General features: G+C 35.1%; 2 protein-coding genes across 2 annotated transcripts; one reads left to right on the forward strand and one right to left on the reverse strand.

Moving 5' to 3' along the window:
* Positions 1–1,903: 1,903 nt before the first annotated feature.
* On the reverse strand, positions 1,904–10,499 carry LOC105956487 (uncharacterized). Its single transcript, XM_088812643.1, has 6 exons — positions 10,307–10,499; positions 10,158–10,213; positions 6,646–6,649; positions 6,503–6,560; positions 6,307–6,398; positions 1,904–2,382 (listed from the first exon to the last, which is right to left on the reverse strand). The coding sequence occupies exons 1-6, from the start codon at positions 10,497–10,499 to the stop codon at positions 1,904–1,906; spliced, it is 882 nt and encodes a 293-aa protein (XP_088668769.1).
* A 4,307-nt stretch (positions 10,500–14,806) lies between these two features.
* LOC105956625 (tubulin beta-2 chain) lies at positions 14,807–17,410 on the forward strand. Its single transcript, XM_012980483.2, has 3 exons — positions 14,807–15,505; positions 15,747–16,016; positions 16,496–17,410. The coding sequence occupies exons 1-3, from the start codon at positions 15,112–15,114 to the stop codon at positions 17,167–17,169; spliced, it is 1,338 nt and encodes a 445-aa protein (XP_012835937.1). The 5' UTR covers positions 14,807–15,111; the 3' UTR covers positions 17,170–17,410.
* Positions 17,411–24,788: the final 7,378 nt, after the last annotated feature.

Consider the following 24,788-nt stretch of genomic DNA (forward strand, 5'->3'; position numbering starts at 1 on the left):
GTGTAATTAGAAAAAGGGGTGTCATAAAGACCATTGGTTCTGATTATTTGATCATGTCCACTCATTCAATATATACTACCTTCGCCTCCTTCTCTTGCCCTAAGTTTCTGACCCTTCTCTCTCCTCTCGTTGTACCTCCACATTCAATTTTTCGGGTTTGCTTCTGGCGACACTCCTGTGGACGACGATGACGATGGTTGTACCTAAATTGTCTTCTCCTTTTGAGACCATTTACCTTTATCCATCTATATATTGTGAGTTTATGAGAGAGATAAGGTGTGAGAGAAACCCATTCAAAATTTGAATCTTGACCTAGTTTTCAGATCTATGTTCTTCAGTAAGCGAGTCAGATCCACTTCTAAGTGTGGGAAACACGACAGTTCAAATTATGTGAGGATTTGGGTACTAGGTGAGAGAGTTAGTCAAAATCTTGGTGATTTTGGTCTAAGATAGGGTTTTGAGTCATATGGGCTTTGTGTTGTGTTGTGTGTTGAACTGTCGGAGCCATCACCAATAGTTTTCTAGACGCAAAATGTGATAATAGGAAATTGAGCCGTATCAAAAAGTTAAGATTCTCCATTTGTTGGAGTTTCACTATTTTAGCTTCACTGTGGGTTTTCTATGTTTATTCGGTGTACTGTTTTTCCTTTTGTCTTCCTTTTGTTCTTAATATATTATGTAATCCTCTAATCCTTCTATTCTAGTTACTCTGTGTAATAGATTAGGATGATACCAGGATTAAGTTTGTATTAATTCAGAAGGGTTCCCAACAAAGGAGCAGATGAATGTAATTAATTAAAATTCTAGCACAAGATGTACTTGTATGTGGCTATAAATATTCTACGACGTGCATATGATTTTTACAAATACCATAACACAAGATGTCATGCGCCTTGTCGTAATATAAACTACAACGTGCGTCACAATGTGCAGTGCAGGTTGTTAAACAACATGGGTTTTAACAAAATGTTGGTCCACAAGACACGTACGCGCATTGTCTATATAGTATATAGTTTCACAGCACACATTGCATTTGTCAAAAAAAAAGAGGTCTTTTCTTGTATTGCTAGACTGATCTTTTATTAAGAAATGAATATTAATTTGCATTCAAGTTAGTAACAACCATCTCAACTCATCATCGATCACATGGATGTGAATCGACTGTGAGAAATATTGAGCTCCATCTGGCATCGATACCGAGTATTCGTTCGTAGTCCAAGTTTATTACTTGAGAGCTAGCGATGATAAGTGCACGTAGAAATTCCGTGACCTTAATTGTTCTCTTATGTCTTTGATTCTTGTTTCTAGTGTAATATTAATTCATCTTGATTCTGCTAGTCAATCAATCAAGCGATGTTTAGCTTATCTTCTGATCCACTTGGACAACATCTTATATTGAACAAATTTTGGAATAGCTAGGTTATATTTGGGACATGCATATGTATATATAGATTGATAATACCCGGCCAAGTAGTTCTTAGCAGGTGTTTACAAAAGCTTTTTGAAAGTGATTATGAGCATTTTTTTTCTCATAATTTGTTTTTAAGTGTTTCTAAAATTAACTTTTACTGTTGTTTCTCTTAAAATAAGCTGTTTAATTAAGCTAGTTCTTTCAAAGCATACATGTACATATTTTTTCTATTTAAGTTCATTTTCCAGAATATTTGGAAACACCCCCAACTTTTACAAATAATCACTTAAAACCAACATAACTCACAATCACTAACTTCTGCTTTTAAATAAGCATTTGCAAACACAACCTTAGTCTTTAAATAAGTTGGTAGTCATTCTCTCATGCCAAGGAAGAAATATATTAAAATTAGAAACAAGAAATTATGAAAACAAATAAGATAGTGGATTAATTAATCCTGTTTTATGAATGATAAAAGCAGTTGATCATAGATCATATAGGTGGTGGAGCACAATCAGTAGATGCCGAAAGTGTTAGACTTGAGATCGGACTTTCAGCCGCTGCACTTGAGCTTTGTAGCTGAATCGCCGAACGACGAGAGCTCCTTGTTCTCTGTGACTTGCACAACTCACCCAGAACTACTCCTTCGGCGAGAGCCAAATTGTAGTAAAGATCAACGATGTTTGGGCAGTTGTCGTAACACTGTGGTGAGCAGAGATTGAACGTAAACTGAGTTTCCATGAGAGAGTCCGACGAGATTCCGACAGTGTTCCTGTCAACCCCACACGCACTCACACAGTCGTCGTTCTCTATATATCCCTGCATGCCGATTGCTACAGCCACCTCTGAAGTCTTGCATTGGTATATCCCGGGCAAACTTGACTCCCAAGTCTCTAACACGCACCGCTTTCCAGAAGACGCGATCGAGAAGGAGCACACTTCCACCGGCAACTCCTCGCACACCAGCTCCCCTGCATTATTAGGAATAGAATATGAATTTAGTGAGAGAATTTTCATATGAAGCGAATGAATTTTAAATCTAGCTACCACAATAACTCGAAAATTAGTTCGATATGAATGCGTGCAAGAAGTTATATAGTAGTGAGACTTTGTGTAAACAAATTGAAGGTATACCTAGAGCCCGTTGAAGGAAGATAGCAAACGCAACGAAGAAGATGTTGCGAATCATTTTACACAAAAGAATTAAGATAAACTTGCAAGAGGATATATACGTATATATATCGGCTCTACTGCAGAACAATGGTTATTGAACATATATATATATATAGAAAATATTGTGGTATTTAATTTCTTGTGTTTGTTCGACATATGTCTCTCTGGATTCATTAGTAAACATCGATTTGCTTGAATTGGTTATTATTGACAGTAATTGAAAAGGTTGCAAGTTTTGGCTTTGTTTCTTTTTAGTGTCTTCATCCTAGTTTTTGTTTTGTCCAACAACTGGGTTAGTTGTATTTTCCGCCGGCTCTTTTACTTCATGATAGACAAAATTGCACTCTATCAATTTAGCTTGTGTTTCTTTAGTTCCACAATCTCAAGTATGGTGAATTGTTTTTACCATTTTGTCCTACAATGTATTGTCCTCCCAGTTCTCTATCTAAATATTTCTACCGAACGATTATAGTATCGTACGGTATCGGAATATTGTGGTAAGACACTGGGACGTCCCTAAGAAATTGAGGGCTCTAGGTGAGTTTTAAATTTTGCTGAAGATAGGTCCTGTCATACAATGTATCCATTAATTTGTTCTTTTGAGCACAACTAAACAAGAATTTTTTTATTATGAGTTGAAATTCTTTGAGATATATGAAATTCTTTGAAATTCTTTGAGATATTTGAAATCCTCTGAAGTTGTTTTAAAAAATACTCATAGAAATAGTATCACACAAGTAAATATATATTATTTGTTTAAATATAATAAAATAAATTAAGGGCTTTAAGATATGCATTCCTAGTGGGAAAATTTATTAGATGATACACCCAAGCCTATAAAAACATTAGTCAGACATCCTTTTGTGAAATAGTGACTATAGTACCCTTACGGTCACATTAACGCCGTCTATTTTTAATTTTGGAAACAAAAAACTAAATCCCACCCATCCCGCCATTAGTAATCTGTGAGATTATATTTTCCAAAATCCAAATTAACCGTATCAAAACCAACCCACTATCCCCCCACTTCGCCCCATCTTCTACAGATTACGGTTTTTTTCCCTTCCATTATGGCCTACAAATCGTCGCCGAGCAAAATCAGAGATTCCAAAATTGTAGGCGCAATTAGGATCTACCGATGTCTACGTCAAGAAAAAAATCAAGTAAGTTTTAATTTTTGTTGATTTTGTTTTAATTTTGTTATTTTTGGGTTTTTACAATATTGAGTGAACAAGGGGAGATGCGTATGAAGCGGCAGCAAGACATAACTGCCCTAGACCCTAGTACGATTCAAAACATGTATATTCTATTTGTGTAATGTTTAATAATTATGTGGGTGTTTATGAATTTCACCGAAAAAACCATTGAGTCGACTGATTCAAACTGTGCCGGGAAATATTTTTTTTGGACAAAAGGTTCCAATCCGTTGTTGGGTAATCGCAATATGTATTCTAATATGTTTCGTGACTCCTGGGTGTCGTCATATAGTACGTGTAGGTTTAGATTTGTGTGATTGCAGATAGTTGGTGTACAAAAGTCTGCATATGTCTATGATTAGCTCCATAATTACAATTTCATTACTATACTATTCTATGAAAAGATGTGTCTTTCTGCACTATTCTATAATGATAAAAGTTGTAGAACTGCCATTGAAGATATGAGAAATAGTGCTTCCCTTCCGTTGTACTCCCTTTTGATGTAACAATAACATTATTCGTTGTTGCTAATGAATCGTATTTTGACTTCTATTTGTATTTGAAGATGTGTTTCTATAGCTTTCTACGCGCTGTGTATTGTCTCATAGTTTCTATGGCATTCTGTCAGTTGAATATGTAGTATAATAGTCTATGGCATGATTTCAATGAATATGTTGGTACATCTATTTTGTGATGAAGTTTTCTTGTTTCTTTTTTTTCGCAGATCAACTATGTTATAGACATATCAAACAGTTGCAATTATATGATATATAATTTCCATGTTTAATTGATAATATTGCGAAGGATTATGTATTTTTGACTCATTGCATAGTATATGTAGCTTTGTGGTATACTATGGGAATCTATGATATTCTATGGTTTTCTGGCAATTGCAAAATTTCCAATACCTTAATACACAGATATTGCCACTACAATTACAAGGCATATGTATTTTTTTCTTCTCCAATTCTTGTATACTTGATCACAATTAAAGCGTGGTTTGTTATATTCGCAGGAGAAGCCTGGTTCCAACGATTGTGGTGTGATAGTGCTATACATAATTAGAGAATATTTTCTTTAAATGCCATTGGAGATCAAAGAAGCAGAGGAGGGTGTTGCAGAAATGAGAAAGGACATTGTAGACCATCTTCTGAATTACAAAATCAATTAGCCATAAAATAGTCTCGTTTTATTTGTCTATTGTACGAAAACGAAAACTTATGTAGTATTTATGTTTTTCCGCTCTAGTTTTAACTGTGTTGAAATATTCAAAACTATCTGTTGTTCATTGACACAATATATTATCTATATATGCCTTTTGGAAACTAGCTTTGTTGATATTGTATAGTACTGTGTATTTGTGTATAGGAATACCGTAACAATGTCAAAACAACGTAGTACCAACAATACTATATTCTTCTATGGTCAACTATGAAATACTACTTAACATTGGATTATCGCGTTTGATGACAGTCCACCAAAACAAACTGTATTGCATCGTTCTAATGTGTGGCATTGATGCAGTGCAGTGATGATTATAATTTTAATAATAACTAAACAGTGCAATTAAATTATCTGTAAAAACAATAAACATGTATCATATTTTCACAAACAACAAATCATTTACAAACGGATAATGCATAAAAAACTTGAGGCAGATTCAATCGTGCAATGTGATGAAAATTATTTATTGAATTTGTTTTTAATAGAACTAACAAAAAACAAGATAGCACATGAAAGTGAAAGAGCGCGTAAATCCGTCAAAAAAAGTTAAAATACGAACAATGATACAGATCTCACGACCCATAACACCATGAAATTAATTCGGATACATTTTTAGAGTTTTGTTCGTTCAGTGATTCGAAAGTATTTATAAGGTTGACTAACAAATTGGGCATAATTGTGTACAAATTGTATTGAATGTCAAAATATGAGTCATCATATAAAATTGTAACATACTACAGTTTTCTTTGCGATATTATAGATCACTAAATAAGCTTTAGATATGTGCACTTAGTGATAAAGTGCACCAACACTGGCTGGAGTGCATTTTTCTATATTATGGTATTGTTGCAATGCTGTCAATATTGTGATCCAAAAATTACAATACAGTGCAATCAGATTCTATGTAAAAATCGTAAACCTATATGACATTTCCTGGAAATCATATTTTTTGTGCACAAATGTACTGTACAACAAACTCAAATATGGAATTGCTCAAACATGAATCCTTATAAGTAACATTAAACATAAAATACTCTAAAAACAAATATATCCCTGAAATAACAAACATTCATCACAAAAAAAAAAAAAAAAAACAATAGTGAAACAACACAGTACTTTCCCAAGCATAAATCCATGAAAGAAACATAAAAAAAAACTAAGTCTTTAGGTCAATGCAAACTTGAAACATCTAGAACAAAACCCAAAATCAAAACTACTGAATAGCCCGTGTGCACGTCTTTTTGTTGTGGGATCCAGCCTGGTTGCAGCGACTACACCTCATCCTCCTCGCTACGCTCTCACCCCTAGAAGCAATTATTTTCGTCTTTGGTCTACCACGTATCGGCTGGAACTCAGGTGGACCAATGACAGCCAACGGTGGATCCGTAATAGGCCTAGCAAATGGAAAAATAACTTTAGCATAACTTTGTCTGTACGACGAAACATGAAAGTAATCGTCCACATAATTGTATCCTTCCGTGTTCGATTTGTTTAAAACGCAAGCAGCATGAGCACATGGGAAGCCGGAAATTTGCCACATTCAGCATGAGCATGATCTGTTCCATAAGTCAACCACGATAATAGGTTCACTCAATACCTCATACACCGAATCAGATGCTTTCCTTGGCAACCATGTCCTACCTTCCTGCACCAATGCACCAAATAAATAGGTTAATACAATAATTTACTAAATTATTTTTTCCACTGTATAATTTAATTTTCAAATCTATGAGTGGATGTTGTGAAGACAAAAAAAACGACAAAAAAAAATTGAACAGACATCCAACCAACAAAAACGCGAAGAAACAATGATATCGATGACGAAGACAATACCTTCTTTATGAAGGAGAACAACGAACACTCGAATGACTACGCTCAAGTTTAGCAGATTACAACTGTGTATTGATGTGTATGAAATCTTCTTCACATACGTGCAATATATATTAATGAGATTACATAAAGATACAGTTACTATCACGATAGAACGTGATTGATACGTAATCCCTATTTTCAAGGGACGTGATTTATTAAATAGACATAACGTTTAATAACGCCACATAAACGTCCGGTTAAAATAAATGGTATTATTGGGATATTTAAAAAAAGAACCCTTATATCTTATATTTTTAGAATCTAGGGATTTGGTTACGAAGAAAATATTGGGCCTGTATCCCTCATCTGATACAGTTTCGTATGAGGGACCTCCAGCATATTAACCCAATAAATTATTGAAATTCCTTGAAGCTAGATGAGATAATAAATATTTAATAAAAGAACTCAGTACCTAATGAATCATAATTGATCTATTACATGAAATACAAACATAAGTATAAAAAATCAACAAATATATAAATTAACTATATGTCAAATAATATAGTTGAGACAAATGCAAGAATAAGTATAAATCGTCTAACAAATATTTAAAGTATGTCAAATAATATAGTTTATTCGAAATTTTTGAAATATTAATCAATTTTAAATATCAATTAATATACAACTAAGCTATAAATACTATAAGAAAATACATGGGGCCCCTATTTTTTTTTGGTCGGGTTCTTAGGCGACCGCCTCTCTCTCCTATAGTCAGAACCGACCCTGCCAAGACAACGATACACAATACCATGATCATGGTATTACTTTACCGTACCGAAATATTATTAATAAATAAACATAAATAGAATTTTGTTTTAATAATTAATTTTAATTTGTATAAAGAGTGAAGATAGAATGTAAAGTAACTATTATTATTTAATTTGTCGTAGTTTTTAGGTATGTCAATAATATTTTGAATGTTCTCTTTAATAATGATATAATTTATTTTAAGAGTTTTTATGTTGTATAGAAATATTTTATATTATGCATGGCCAGTCATGGGAATTTTGGGGCCCCAAGCAAATTTTGAAAAAATGTCTTCTTTTTTATTCAAAATTATTTAGCTTCATTCAGCTTATTTTACCGCTTATCATGACAATTTACAAGTGAAAAAAATTTCATTCTTCTTTTCTTTAAGTTGCGCTATGCCACAAAGCTCAGCAAAAAAAAAAAAAAAAAAAAAAAAAACAATGGTTTTCTCTCTTTTTTTTTTCGAAAATAAAAGTTTTTTAATTAGTCTGATTCTGTCTCCTTTTAATTTCACGTGTTAAGCATTTGAGAGGATTTTTTTTTTTTGGATGAATTATAATTTTCATATTGAAAAGAACTCTATGTATATATATATGTAACTTTTTTTTTTTTCTATATATTTATATACTATTGTTTTTTTAAATTTGGAAGCCCTTAGGATTTGGGGACCCAAAGCAGTGGCTTGTGCTGCAAATAGCCAGGCCGGCCTTGATATTATGAAACGAATCACGTCAATATGTGACGAAATTCGATATCAATACTGTGAATATCAAATCCAAGACTATCTAAAAGTACGAACCAAAGGAGCTCCCCAACAAGTTGCTTCTAAAAGAGTGTTACGACAGGATAATGACCCAATAAACCCAATATACTTGAGTGGACCCATCTGATATTAATTAGTTGTGCATGTGTTGAGGTTGTCTTGCACTCTTATATCATTATTTGCATATCATTATTTATTAGAGTATCTCTCATCCACCATCAAATCCCATATTTATCACTTAATTTAGATGTTTTTAGTCTCTCAACTTAAATTACTAAATCACCATTACACCTAAAATTATTATGATTTAGTTTAGTCTGCCACCATAGTCAAACTTTATATCACTGTATTCTTAATTCTTATATTTTCGCCAAAATTGTTGGGGTTAATATGCCACAAGCCCTAAAAGGAAACCTAATTTAAAATAAATGACAAACCCAAATTCAATATTTTAATTAAATCCTTAGTTTGAACTAATATATGAGCCATATCCCTATTTTTTTTAATCCCTATCTTGCCCTTATACCCTAAATCTTATAAACCTAGACATTCACGATCAATTAAAATCTATTTATCTTCTATTTGTTTTTCTCTCTCACACGTTCTCCATCTCTCACAATTTTTCTCCTCTCGTTGTTTTTCTCTCATCTCTATATTTCTCTTGTTCCCAGTAATTGCACGAAGGTAGGGGCAGGGGCGGTGGATCTCTGTGGTGGAGGCGGCGGCGGGTGGATGCGACGACGGCAGCCGGTGAAGGCGGCGCCGCGGCGGGCGGCTGGTGGAGGCGGCAGCCGATGGGGGCGGTGGCCGGTGGAGGCGGCGACGGCGGGTGGGGGCTGTGCGGGCGGGGGCTGTGAATATGGTTGAGGTGTTATGGATATTATATTTTTGACTAATTAATTGGATCTGATTTCCTTGTGTTTTGAAATATTTTTGCTTGATTTGGGTTCAAATGCCAGATCTAAATTTTCTCACAGTTGGTAGGTGACTGCAATCGCGGCGGCTGCGAGCATGGGTTGCTAGGGTTGGCGGCGGCTGCGTTGGCTGCTAGGGTTTTACGACGGCTACGAGTTTTTGGTGGCTAGGGTTTGGTAGTAAAGCATAATACACCGTAGTATACTATACTACACCGTAGTATACCATAGTACATGTCACAGGGGTTTCTTTACTCAAGAAATTTTCGCCCGTGCGGCCTGATTTGCCCACCAAATCAGTCAGCCTTCCTCACGATTTTCTTCGCACAAACGCACACAAACACCGAGTCTTTTGAACCACGTAAACGAACACAAGAGTATGCAGCAGAAATCGAACAACACAAGCACGTTTACGGGCAATGCCCAACCTTTATATTAATTCCCACAAAGAATACAAAGGAGACTAAGGTGCACACACAAAATCCTCACTCAGAATGCCCAACAATTGCAATCTGAACTCTCATATGCTAGATAATTCGGATTTGTGCACTCATAGCCAAATAAATACAAGGAAAATGTAGTTTTCACATAAAACTACCTAAGGACACATGGCAGCATACAACACATGACACTTGGCCAACTATTACAACTATAAAGGGGCAGTTTTCATGCATTTCCAGGCCTCAACCGCTCCGTAACTTCCGTCAAATCCGCCCCTAAGGCTGATTTTCGAAGCCCATCTTGATCGGGCCAGCCTGCGCGCCCCAAACGGCCCAAACAGCCCGGCCGGTTGCTAGGCAGCCCATCTGCCTTGCCTTTTTCCGCACGTTTGCTTGCCTTTACCGATTACTTGCCAGTTCTTTGCCCTCACGGTCATTAGCACGCCCGCTCATCGGGCTGCCTTGCTTGCCTTGCCAATTTGCCCACACTTGTCAAGTCGTGGTCGATTTCCTTCGAACGTTCGTCTGCCCACGTTATCGGCCACATACCGATTATTGCCCACGCTTGTCCGCATTCGCTGCCGAGCAACGCTCGTGCCAGCTACTAGTACTTTCGATCACCGTTCCCACTTGAATCAAGCCGATCCTTGCTTTCTCGGCCAAACACCCCAAATGCTTGCCGATAACTCGACCACTCATTGGCCGATTGTGTGGCTGCCTTGTGCCAACCCTTTCTTGGCACCCATTCTCGGCCATGACTCGGCCACACTCGAGTCATTACCGATATCACCGATTAAGGGGGTAACAGTACACCACTACATTATAGTATACTACAGTACATCGTAATATACCGTAGTATACTGCAGAAAAATTGAAAATATGTAAATTGAAATAAAAAAAAAATAAAAAAATAGCATGTCTTTTTTTTTTTTTTTTTTTGTAATTCGCAATACTGTATTATGTAGAAAAAAAGAAAAAATAAAGAAAATTTTATAATAGTGTATAAAATGCTAAAACGGACAAAGAAAAAAACGAAGACAAACGGATATTCTGAAGAAAAAAAATATTAGATTGAAATATGAAAATATTAAATGCATAAAAAATAAAATGATAAATGCAGTATGGAATTTACTTAATGAATATTTCGAATTTGTGAGTTGAGGGACATTTTTGGAATGAATTTTATAAAGGATGTGAAGCAAATGTTTAGTTAGACTTGTCATATAGTTTAAATAAGTTTTGTCACCAGACACCTATATCCTAAGACCCCAATTTTTTGGTGAAAAAATTTTCATCTCCCACCCTTCCACCATTTTACCATTTTTCTACCAAATCCTATTTTTTTCTATCAAATATAGAAGTAAAAATAGGATTTTGTAATTAACACCATTCTATAATTAGCATATAAAATTATTATATTAACTAATTTCATGTATCACCTATGAAATAATTTTTTTGGCCAACAAAATGTTGTAATGTTCTTGTGATTAATTTATGTTGTGAAATGTTTAGGCAATTAGTTTATGAAATTATTGTTTATGTGTGGTTTTATTATATGTATAAGGGCAAATTACGGCCACCCCTTGAAGTATAGCCAAATTACGAAAAAATCCTCATGTTTGGGTAATTAGACCCGCCGCCCCCTCCTTTAGAATATTTAAACATAAAATTCATGTAATTCGGTTATTTACCGAACCAAATCGATATTCAGTTCGGTAAACGGTATGAAATGTTGGCGTACCGAAATTTCAGTACGGTTTTACCAATTTAACATCCCTAAATTTACCTCTGGATGGGTATTTTCATAAGATAATACATAGTTGAGGAGGTGACTGTAATTACCCAAACAGGATGGGGTTTTTCGTAATTTGACCATAACTCAGGGGTGGCTGTAATTTGCCATATGTATAATAATCTAAGTCGATTTTCATTCATGTTTCAATAATTTTTTGATATTTATCATAGTTTTTAAATTATATACTTGATAAAATCATTGTTTATGATTAACTTCATCATCAATATTTTGGTAATAAAATAGACTAAATTTACAATTAACATTAAACTTATAATTTTGTAATTTATTTGGTGAAATGCCATGGGAGACCAAACCAAATTATATTCTCTATAAATGGTAAAATGATGAAATATTAATATTTTATTATTTGGTGTAAAATTTGATGGAATTGGTGGGAGACCAAATACACTATTTTGTCACTAAAAATAGAGAAATTATAAAATGGTATGCTACGGGTGGGAGATAACACCATTTTTTCACCACCAAAAATAGGATTTTGTGAAAAAAATGGTTTAAGGGTGGGAGATGCTCATAGTTCTAGGACTAGGGGCAATTACAGAAATGGCTTAAGAGCATCTTCCACCCTTAACAAATGTGATAAGACGAAACTACCCTTATTATTATTATTATTGAAAATAATTGCAATATTTATTTTCCATAACCGTTACGCTCATTCCTTTAGATTTACACCGCCAGTGTGCCCCTCATTCTTCCTCTTTTTCACACCACCGTCGTAATCCGCTCACCCAAGCCACAGACCACAGTCGTCGCCTAGGGTTTCGCCTTTCCTCATCCCAACCCTTTCAATACCCTACAAACACTCTTGCCTCTACCTCCTCACCACCAACCCTTACTGGATTGATGCAAATAGAATAGCGCCGACGAGATTTGATGAACGCCTAGCGCAATTATGAGTGTAGTCACATTGGAGTCACTGTTAGTGGATAAATACATGCAGAATATGACTACAGTCGCTGTTAATTGGTAAAAAAAAACAATTCTCGAATAATTGCCGAACTAGCAATATAACTCGTTATGGATCTGAATTATCAGTTCTATTATTTGTTTTCTATGAATGCATATATCGATTTTCAATTATTCTGCATTTTATTGATTTTTTGTGATTTTTTTTTGTTTATTTCGGATCTTAGAGCATGATTGTATGCAATGAGACTCCTTGACTATATTTTTTAGGGTTGGGATTGGGTTGGATCGGTCGATTACCAGCCTAAAAACCGACTCATCCGTCAAACCGTTTTTGCTCAAATTGAAAACCGCTGCCAACCCAACCTTTGTGGGTCGGTTGATGGTTGACAACCGAATATTTGGTTCCGGATTGGGTCGGTTGATGGTTTATACCCGCAACCTAGTTCACCTAAAAAAATTTCAAATTTTGGAGTAAAAATATCCACATTCTGCGTAATACCACGGTGCAATCATCATTTATAAGTTCAAAATAATTAATAACATTTTAACGAAAAAAATATAATTAGGAAATTCAAAGTAATTTTAAACATGCACAATAGATTTTGTGGAGTTTTGTGGACTTTTTTTGTTTAAGCTTGAGCATAAAGAAACTGGTGGAAGATTTATATCAATTTTTTTTCCCTTTGTTGATTGTTTTTATAATTAAAAATACTAATTTATTTTGATAATTTCAATAACCACCTAAGAAAACACGTGCTTTATTTTATATTTTTAATAAAAGTTTAAGAATTTTGTTGGATGACCGATAATTATCGGTCAACCAACTTTTGATAATATTAAAAACCACCAACCAATCCATCATAGATGGATTGGTTGAAATTTTCGACATGATCCAATGGGCCGGTTAAAATTTGATTTTCCGCCTAAAAATATGGTCGACAATGGGTCGGTTGGTGGATAAAAACCAACCCAATCCCAACCCTAATATTTTTTTCTGGTTTCTTGTTGTTCTGACTTCGTTTTATTTATCTAAGAATTTAAGGGTGCATGTACAATTTGATTGTTATGGATTTTTGACTTTGTAATACCATAATAGTCATGTATAGTTGCGTAATTACACTATGTTATATTTGAAAACAGTTGTACCCATAGTCACATATAGTCATATAATGTGTTTATTGCATATTTCACACCATTTACATTTTTTTTGCTCACTTAGCATGTGTACTGATCAAACGTTTACATTTTTTATGTTATCTTTGTATGTTTTCAGGTTTGAGCAACATCAATAACAGTGGCAGTGACATCAACTGATGCAGACATATTCATGATCACGATTCTATGATAGTCATGTCCTATATCCATATAGTCACAAAGTCATATAAATAGTCACATCTGTACACCACCACCACCACCACGACCGTCGTCGCCTCCCTCACTCTCTCTTTCGTTCACTGCTGCAGTCGTCGACTCCCCCCTCTCTTTCGTTATCTTTCTATCTATAATTTTGTATGTATCGATTTCTCTTTTCTTTTTCTCCAGATCTGAACATACAGTTTCAGGTTTGAACAACAACAGTAACATGACTATAGTCATATTCGAATATGACTATTGTTGAATATGACTGTAGTCATATTCGAATATGTTCTATCTTCTCGTTTCAACTTGACTTGTAATAATAAGATTCAAATTGTATTTTTTTCTGTGGATGTTGATTGGATTATTTTCGTGCAATCTTCGTTTTTTTATATATGTAATTTGATAAATATGACTGTACTTCACTATATAATCGGAATTTTTAAGTTGAAAATGTAAAAAAATGGCAATATAAAGAAAGAATATAACTACAGTGATATAGTCACATATAGTCATATTAGACTATAGTCATATTCGGCGTAATAAACTTATCGGAATTTTTTTTTTCAATTTTTCGTTTTAAAAAAAAGTAAAAAAAGAAAATTATTAATATAAGTAAAAAAATGCTAAATGCAGCTCGAAAATTGCTAAATGCAGTCCACATAGTTACTGATGTAGTAGGTAAATGAGGGATATTAGTAAAAAAAAGTTATAAAGAGTATTGCAAAAGATGAATTTAGGGTTAGTTTATTTCTAAGGCCACTTAAATTATAGATATCAACTACCAAAAATTTAATTCTAACGAGAAAAATGCAGCAAAATGATATTTCACTAGTTAATATTTTTTCTCTGCCAATGTCAGAATGAGTTGGAATATCATTAAGATAACAAACTCTTTTCTATTTTATTTATTTATTTATTTTATTCAAAAAAGAAAAAAGAAGGAAAGTTGAATTAGCAAAGAAATAGTAACCCTAGAAATGATGTAGCCGTTGATGTACGTACCATACCACCCGTTAAAATCTGAGAAATCCAACCCACACCCCACTCGGCCCGCCATCAATTCCAACGCCATTCAAATTTTCAAAATTCAAAAAAATTGTTTGTAACCGTTCACTTTCTCTCACCTCTCTTTCTCTCTCTTCAAATATAAACCCCTCATTTACCCCTCTCTCTCTACCATCCTCATTTTCTCTCTCTCCTCTCTCTCTCTTTTGCTCCATTCTTTTTCCAATCTTTTTCACCTCAAACAAAAAGAATCAAAAGGAGAGAAAAAATCATCCTATCAAGATGCGTGAGATTCTTCACATTCAGGGTGGTCAGTGCGGCAACCAGATCGGCGCCAAGTTCTGGGAGGTGGTGTGCGCCGAGCACGGTATCGACCAAACCGGCCGCTACGATGGCGATTCAGATCTGCAGCTTGAGAGGGTCAACGTTTATTACAACGAAGCCAGTTGCGGCCGCTTTGTCCCACGTGCCGTCCTCATGGATCTCGAGCCCGGCACCATGGACAGCCTCAGATCTGGACCCTACGGTCAGATTTTCCGACCCGACAACTTCGTCTTCGGCCAGTCTGGTGCTGGTAATAACTGGGCTAAAGGGCATTACACCGAGGGTGCTGAGTTGATTGATTCTGTTCTCGATGTTGTCAGGAAAGAAGCTGAGAACTGCGATTGCTTGCAAGGTATATTTTTTTTTCTCAATGCAGACCAACTGTTTGATGAAATGCCCGTGTGGTCGTATGCCTTTAAATTGTTGTTTTTTTCCCATTTCTCTTCAAAGATTTGATGATCTGAAAACGTTGTGAGGTGTTCTTTTTGTTAGATCTGATGTTAATTTAGATCTGTTGGTGATTTTAGAGATGTAGATGCACATAACATGTAAAAGAGATTAATTTATTTAATTATTACATTATATAATTGCAGGGTTCCAGGTGTGCCATTCATTGGGAGGAGGAACAGGATCTGGAATGGGGACTCTGTTGATTTCAAAGATTAGGGAGGAGTATCCAGACAGGATGATGCTTACTTTCTCTGTATTCCCATCTCCCAAAGTTTCGGACACAGTTGTTGAGCCATACAATGCTACTTTGTCTGTTCATCAGCTTGTAGAAAATGCAGATGAGTGCATGGTTCTTGACAATGAAGCTCTTTACGACATTTGTTTCAGGACTTTGAAACTCACCACCCCCAGCTGTAAGTTTTTATTGCCCCTGATTTTTTTTACGAGTATTCGGCTTTGTTCCCATCTTTAAATACTGTCTGCAATGCATCAAAATTTCATTATTGGCTGTGTTTGCTGCTTTCATTTATTTGATGTATGTTAGTTGTAAATGATATGGGATGTCGTTGCCGATTAGTCATCATTTAACTTGCATTCTCAAGATTGATTCGAGATATGTTTTGAACTTGCAAATTAGTCGTCATTTTACAAAATTGATTTCCTTTCAAACACACGCACACTCACATATACATGTACATGTTGTTTGTTCTACAATGGTCATCTTTTGTCACTAACGTCACTCTTCACCCGATTGCTTTCAAGATTTTTTTTTCATTTTCTGTTACTGAAATTGCAACATCGTTTACATGCACGGAATATTTTTTTTTTCATTTTCTGTTAAAGCATATCTATTACAAAATTGTTTGTTAACTATGTTTGTTTGTTCTAACAGTTGGTGATCTGAACCATTTGATCTCCGCAACAATGTCCGGAGTCACATGCTGCCTAAGGTTTCCTGGACAGCTGAACTCCGATCTGCGTAAACTAGCAGTGAATCTCATTCCATTCCCACGTCTGCACTTCTTCATGGTCGGGTTCGCACCACTCACCTCACGCGGGTCCCAGCAGTACCGTTCCCTCACAGTTCCCGAGCTGACTCAGCAGATGTGGGACTCAAAGAACATGATGTGCGCAGCTGACCCTCGCCACGGTCGCTACCTAACTGCCTCAGCCATGTTCAGAGGAAAGATGAGCACAAAGGAAGTCGACGAGCAGATGTTGAACGTTCAGAACAAGAACTCCTCGTACTTCGTCGAGTGGATTCCAAACAACGTGAAGTCGACTGTCTGCGACATTCCACCAACCGGGCTGAAGATGGCGTCAACTTTCATTGGAAACTCGACATCGATTCAAGAGATGTTCAGGAGGGTGAGCGAGCAGTTCACAGCTATGTTCAGGAGAAAGGCTTTCTTGCATTGGTACACCGGGGAAGGAATGGACGAGATGGAGTTCACGGAGGCGGAGAGCAACATGAACGATTTGGTGGCTGAGTATCAACAGTACCAAGATGCAACTGCTGATGAGGAGGGAGAGTATGAGGAGGAAGAAGAAGAATACCAAGACTAAGCTAAGCAGCTTTTGAATGAATGAATGATTTGATTATCTCTTTCTCTCTCTTGTTTTATTTAGAATTTTGTTGCTATTGAATATTGTGGTTGTAATCTCAACTTCCAATTGCAGCTTGGGGGCAAAACTTTTTTTGGAGGGGGAAAGGTGGTTTCATTTTTTAGAATGTTTTGTTATTTGTATTTTGGGAATACTTAATTTGCAAACTTTATAATGCTATGATGCTGCAGATTTGTGTTTACTTTTGTGTTTTTGCAATTTCAATATAAATGATTACCAGAAAATGAAATCCTGGATTTAGAGACAAATGATATTAAATATCAATATTGCAGAGTTTTCTGTTCGAAAAATGATATATAATTTTACAGCAGCGTCTCAAACATTGTGGAATCTTTGATTTATTGAAACAATTTTTAATGGTTTATAGAAAGTAGTGTAAATCTCACATGGGAAAGGCATATTCTGACCACCTCGGGAGTTGTGTACTCATACTGTGTTTAGCTATTTTATTTTATTTATATATAATTTGCTGATTTGATCTATAAATGAAGGTCTTCAGTCAAAAAGCAAGGCAGTATACATCGATTAAATAGTGAAATTGTCAGCCTTTTGCAGAACCAAACCGTTTGATACCGTTCACATGTCTCAGCAGCAGATTATTTGTGTCCAAACCTTTCCAAGGGGGGAGGAACTCGAACTCCCGTTTATTCTATTGATGAAGTTATGTAACAACTCTTCCAATCAATTTTTATATGTTTAGTTAGTTGTGAGTTTTCTCTCAACTTGATTTATTTATAAAATTCAAATGCTATTCATAGAACGTTTTTTACTCAATTGTAGTAAGATTTATTTCATTGGTAACTTTTCAATAAAAAAATCACATATTCGTGTTATAGTGCACAAAATGTAGTGACTAAATTCGTGTACAAATGCACGTACGTAATCTATGTGTTTTATCTGTGTGTTTTATCAGTATAGAGCACGGAAGCACAAAATTGGGGGCTTTTATGATTTCTTTCGTTTCGTGCAGTAGTACACGAAATGATAGCTTTCATTCCGTGAGAGTCTACACGAAATGAAAGCTTAGAGCATCTCCTGTCTATAGGAGGAAGGGTGGGTATGAGACAGAGCTAGAGTGTTTAGTGGATATGAAGGAGGATGGGGCTCTGGGGTGGGGCCCAAAATATCATTGACGTCATTGTGTTCCTCAAAATCTTCTACTAGTAAAACAGAACGAGCATCGATGGGGCCCGACCAAGTCGACTTGCCGTACGACCACAACTTAAGCATATGTCGCGCATGTTCAATATATAATTATATTTAAGTATAACACAATCAAGTATAAACACTTTAAATAAAATTTATTAAAATTAATAAATATTACCTTTCTCTCACAGATGCCGTAGGCAAAGTGTGCTCCGAAAACGTACTCATGCATCATCCTCGTCCTCCTGCGGATCCATATGTGCATCCATCTCCGCCTCCACCTCCACCTCTATCGCCTCAGGTTCTCGTGGTTGTTTAAAAATCATTGTTCGTTCGCCACGTGTGTAGAACTAGTAACCTTTCGATTATGTGTTCTGCCCTCTCGTTGTGCAGTAGATTCCTCCACCGAATCCGCAGGGGGATGAATCATAGGCCCCTTCCCTTTTCCCATCTTCATTTTTTTAATCCAATTAGACATCCTGCAAATATAAGAGATATTCAAATAAGTAAATTTGAAATTTAAAAAAAAAAAAAAAAAAAAAAAAAACACACACACACTGCTGAACGTCGGGCCTCCAAACCGGACGCGGACGCCCAAACCGGGCGCGCCTAGCCTAACAGAATGCCCGGTTTAGGCGTTCACCGAGCGCATATTTCCTAAAAAAACAGCTCTATAATTCGATTTGTAGGGCTGTTTAACATGTAATTACAAACGAAATTTCATACCCAATGCAATTCAAACGTTTAGGAGTTGAAAAAACCTCAAAATTTCGATGAATTTGGCTTCAGTTTGCTTCAATTCGAATTTTTTCAATTTTTTTTTTAATATTTCGGTTTTTTTTTTTTTTGGGGGGGGGGGGAGTGGGTGGGAGAGTGTTTTAGAGAGAGTTTTTTGGGATATGAACTGCAAATAGCAAAGTTGTAACCCCAAAACGCATTTTACCGTGTAATAGCTAGAATAGAGAAGAAAAAGGAAATACAAAATTGTTTAATAAAAGGCATTCCAGACATTTCGAGTGGGTAATGAGCTAACTGTACGCGAAACTTAAAAGGGAGAGGGCAATGTCCAAAGTATACGATTAGGAACTGTCCCGCATATGAAACTAGACAAATGGGATTAATAAGCTAAAATCCCAAGAAAGAATTTGAAAATTCTATGTATGTTATTAATTCCTAGGAAAAAAATGATGAAAATGATTTTATGAAAAAGTATTATTTTATCTTGAGGAAGAAAGAAGAAACAAAAAGATAAGAGGAGAGAGAAGACGGCAGAAGAGAGAATAAATAGGAGATATATTGAAATAAGATGAAAGACATGAGATTGAAACGGAAATAACAATGCTACACCCGGTGAATAAAACCACCCTTAATTGATAAAATTCCCACTACTGGTTCAGTTATGACTCATGGGGTTTTAGAAATATAATAAAATAAATTAGAAAGAACACATGTCAAGAAGAGAGCTACTCGGTGAAAATCACCGGATAAATAGGAGATATATTGAAATGAGATGAAAGACGTGAGATTGAAAGTGCAGTCTCTAGGGCGGAGAACAATCTTCAAATTTCACTTGCGGTTTTCCTCACTTTTTTTAGGAAAAGGCTGCAGATATTTGCAAGACGAAAATTACTAAGTGCAAGACCTTACTTCATGCAAGACCAAAATATAAATAAATTTACTAAGATCAAGACTGGAAATTACAAATATAACCCCAATAATAATTTAGATATTATTAATTTAAATTAAGTTAATTGCTATTGCAAGACCAAAAAAAAATACAAAAAAAAGAATAAAAAAAAAAAAAGAAAAAAGAGAGGGAACTCACTCACCCAACAAAACACCAACATCTTCTTCTTCACCCTCATTTTACACATTTTTTTCCACAAAAAAATCTTCCATATTCTCCAAAACCCTTATCACATAAAACCCTCAAATCTTACTAAAACTTGAAAAGAAGGACATTATGGATACACAAGACATAAATATGGAGGATTCTAAGGTCGAAGAACACAAAGAGGTAAGAAATATTGTACTTTGTGATCGTTTTTCTCGTTTTTTGCACCTCATTTCACGTACAAAAAAATCGACATGTACAGGTCGAAATATCAGCTTTATATCGACACTGCAGTGTCGAAAATGTCAAAATAATTCGACACTCATTAACTGTCGAATTATATTGAAATTATCGACATTCTGGTGTCGATATTAAGCGGATATTTCGACGCTAGTGTGTCGAATTATCACTGTTACAATTGTGTGTCGAAAATTTTCCAAAAAAACGACAAGTACAGGTCGATTTTTGTAAAACCGCAACTCCTTCAACAATAGTGCTACAATCGAACCCTAGAATCATCAACTATGTTCTAAAACGACTTGAATTCATTATTCTAACAATAAAATCATGTTTATCACATTTATTTCTCAAAAAAAAGTTAATTCAAAAAGTAATTTTTACTTGTTTTTAGTGAGATTGTTGCGGCGGGGTTGGGGCAACAACGGAGTTCAACGGCGACGGGCGACGGCGGTGGACTTCAACGGCGACGGCGACGGGGCGGCGGGCGACGGGGCGACGAACGGTTTTTTGCTGCAATTGATTTTTTTTGTTTTCTTCAATCTTCCCTCCTCGTTTTGATTTTGCCAATTCAATTTCTTTTTTCTTTTTGTTTTATTAATTTTTTTTAAATTGGTCTTGCAAAAGAAAATTAATAAAATAATTTTTTTTTTGTATTTTATTAAGGTTATTATAGTCTTTTTATACTGAATTTAATAAAAAAAATTAAATTGGTCTTGCACTAAGTAAATTTCGTCTTGCAAATAGTCGCTGCCTCAGGAAAACTCATTCCCTGTTTTAGTTCAAGTTTTTTCCACTTTTGTACTCCCAAAATATTTTAGTTAATATTTTACATATCCAACAAAAATGAAAAACAATTTACCTAAGGTATTCCCTCTATTACTTGCTATTTTCCTTACCCATTTTTACTTACTACTCATAATAAAATTCAACAAAAGAAAATTCTTTAAACAATCTTACATTTTTTTATCAACAACAATACAAGAAGCATCGTATTTAAATATTCATATACTCCTCAGCAGTTAACGAATTCAAACTTCAATTACAGAAATAATATTAATGAACATGAAGAAAGATGTTTATCATAATACAATTCACAAACAAACTTGCACTAAAGGCCGCATCAGCAGAAACTCGACATATAAGACTGGAGCCGCGCAACCAACATGGCAACAAGAAATGATTCTGCCAACACAAGAAGAGAGAAAGGGAACCACACTTGACAGAGGATTAGCAACAAACATAAACAAAGCCATTTCGCCTTTAATTTCAACCTAAAACCGAGGAAAGCAAATTCCCAGTTCTTCTATTGGTGGATATGTAAAATTGAATTCATTAGAAAGGCTCTGTAAATTAATTAGGAAAGACATTTCTCCAGATCATTTTTATAGCCCCAAAACAAGTCCTACAAATTATTTCTTTCGAAAATCGACCCTTACGCGAATCCTACAGTTCGAGTCCTCATAATTTTGTCGTTCACATTTTTGGCAAATTATGAGTTTATCTTTTTTTCTACTTGCATCATATAAAGGAAGTTCTGCTCCACCTGAAAGAAACTACAAAACCTACGACAAGATTTTTGCCAAACTCCCAGACTTATCCAGTGCATTAATCATGTCAAAATTTATGAGAACAAAAAATGAAAGTTTTGGTCTCAAAAGGCAAAGTGATAAAACTAACAGGCCAATATCCTGAAGTACCCAAAAGGGAAAGATGCATCATAGCAGTTAATCAAAAGAACAACTTCACGAATCAATAAGCAAAATTAAGTACCTAATTTTCCACTTTTCTTTTCCATATGTATTACTCATTTGTTTAAGTCATCCTCTCATTTTAAATAAATTATTAAAGGAAGTTTTCTTAAGGAACACGATAACTGAGAACACTTCACACATCTTAAGTCGAAAGTCATTATGACCAACCTACAAATATACAGCAAACTCCTTTTATATGATAAGTTTATTATCCTCCTGACTCTAAATACAAAATCATGTCCTTGTTTACGATAACCAAGACAAATCATCCCTAATAATGGAACATGATTGAAACAGGGCTCGATGTATCGAATGCTGATGCACACAAAATTGGAGACACACAATTGCCAATTAACAGGTGTCTAAATCTAGTAAAGATAGGAAGCAGCCCACTTACTGCAAAAGCGTTTTAGGCAAGTTGTGAGACTCATCCAACAACACAATTGCTGAACCCAATGTTCGATTCAGAAAGCTAATATTATTTGAGCGTTACAATATCTAATCAAGAGCTTTCCTAAAAGTAACTCTATCTTAACCTCCTGGTTATCAATGGGCACGTTTAATATGAAGTTCCTCCATTCACGAGAAAAGAAATTAACACCTCTTTCAAATACCAAGGACTACTACAGAGACTAACCCCAAGGACTTCCATACGAGAAAGATCGTAGAAGACTGAGGTGTAACTGAGGAAAAATAAATTAAATGCAATTAAACACTTTGCACCAACCATATCCTTACCCCCAACTGAAAAGCGAGCAACCATCCGCTTAACTTTCAGCTTTTACTCTCTTCTCTTCCCGAAGAGACAGGTTGATTGATATGATCTATTATTAATTTCACTTGAACTCGATATAACAGTAGCAGGACTATGAATTAGTTCTCAAACTGCAGAAGAGAGTTCAAAGAGTTAAAGAGAAATATCCTACAACATTTTGATAATAACTTGCTGTAAAACTGTAATCCTCAAACTCGACCACTGCCTAAATATTTATTTAATAACTTGGAGAAAGATAAAGAAACGATTGAATCCTAAGTACTCGTAAACCAGAATTCTGATAGCATTTCGCAGAAAGTGCTAAATTTGAGCCAGTCCATTATCTCTATGGCTCTATTCAGTTTAAGTACAAAAATCTAAATCCAAATTAGCAGCTCAAATCCTAAATGAAGTAACGGAAATCACCCAACTTTAAAGCTTTATTGTACTAAGGACCCTTCTCTCAATATTTTTACGTGTACTATTTCATTACAGTTTTATATGAAATTCCACAAGCCTGAGTGTTCATTTTGCAACTGTGCAATGTTTATTTGGCTATCAAAAAGAGGTGTCAAGCTCTAAAGTTGAACTTTCTTTACTTTTGGAGAGGGAATTTAATATACACAGGAAAAATAAGAGAAATAACCAACCTTTTGCCATCTAACTATTTACGGCTTTGGCTTGCAGTTATAATAGATTTTCCTAGAAAAAATCTCTACATCAAAATTAAATTCGTACTCGCTGGCAATTTTGCAGGCAACTAGAATTAGCTGTCAACTTTATTCTTGTTATCTATATCTGGATGCAAACGGAAGACACAATTTCACTTCCTCATTTTCTGTTCAATTCAGCTTGAAACACATGCAGATTAATTTAGCATATCTGATAGTAGTACGTTATGGGGATGTGCAACCATCATTGTCTGTATGCTTTCAGGGAATTCTTGTGAGAACAAAGATAGAAGAAAGAACTTCGAAAAAACTTCTTAAATGAGCCCTAATTTAAAATTAATTACTGCCAAAAAAGTTAAAGAGCTGGGAATCTGATTCATCAAACCATAAATGCAAACCACTTTGCCTACATAACTCAACATGTAGTAAAATAGTAAAATAGAAAGCAATTATTACTAAAATACAGGTGTCATATTTTGCACAAGTTACAGCAACACTAAAGTGACTTTCCATTGCGTGGAATTATAATGAATTCGCGCAAAAGTACATCATATGCTTCCTTTGTCATGTCTAAGATGTCATAAAATTTCTCTGCTTAATATTTTGTAGTCTCATTTATAGTAAAGTATATCTCAAAATGGCAATAAACACAAGGTATGTCTATTGTCCAAAACGTCAAATTACTGATTGCAAAAAGGCCTAAGATTTAAATTGTCTTGTTTAAGATATTGAATCTCCAATAAATGGATTTGGCTAGTTAAAAGCCTTATTAAATATCCAATTATACCCCAAAAACATTTAAAACATAATTAGTCAAAATTCCTCCCTAAAAGTTCTATCATGTTTGATCGTCTGGATGTCTCGAGAAGAAATGATAGAAAAACATGACAAGTGACGATACGTTAAACACCATCTCACCGTGTTGAATTGGAGATTCACAATGGAACTAAAGTGACCAAACAAATCAGATGTTGGCACTAAAGATATACCAAGTATTAGAACACATAAAAAGGAGGAACTGAAGAAGGTCAATACATTAACTAACTCAACTCATAGATTTTTTAGGTTCTAGGCCAGCTGTTAGTCTAAAGAGTCGCAATAATCCAACTCTAATATGCATTAACCCACTCTGTTTCCTTTCTTCAGGTACCATTTCATTTGTA

This window comes from Erythranthe guttata, chromosome 14, assembly GCF_056151865.1.
Source record: "Erythranthe guttata isolate IM_541 chromosome 14, IM_541, whole genome shotgun sequence".
NCBI classification, from domain to species: Eukaryota; Viridiplantae; Streptophyta; class Magnoliopsida; order Lamiales; family Phrymaceae; genus Erythranthe; species Erythranthe guttata.

Bases quoted from the DNA above. Each gene is read 5' to 3' on its own strand.
- LOC105956487 (XM_088812643.1), bottom strand. From the start codon at position 10,499: ATGGCCGAGAATGGGTGCCAAGAAAGGGTTGGCACAAGGCAGCCACAC. The intron at 6,399-6,502 runs GTTTTAAACAAA...TCCATTTGCTAG, and splicing joins CATGTGCTCATGCTGCTTGC to GCCTATTACGGATCCACCGT. The intron at 2,383-6,306 runs GTGAGAGCGTAG...CTAATAATGCAG, and splicing joins GAAAATAATTGCTTCTAGGG to GGGAGCTGGTGTGCGAGGAG.
- LOC105956625 (XM_012980483.2), top strand. From the start codon at position 15,112: ATGCGTGAGATTCTTCACATTCAGGGTGGTCAGTGCGGCAACCAGATC. The intron at 15,506-15,746 runs GTATATTTTTTT...ATATAATTGCAG, and splicing joins GAACTGCGATTGCTTGCAAG to GGTTCCAGGTGTGCCATTCA. The intron at 16,017-16,495 runs GTAAGTTTTTAT...TTGTTCTAACAG, and splicing joins GAAACTCACCACCCCCAGCT to TTGGTGATCTGAACCATTTG.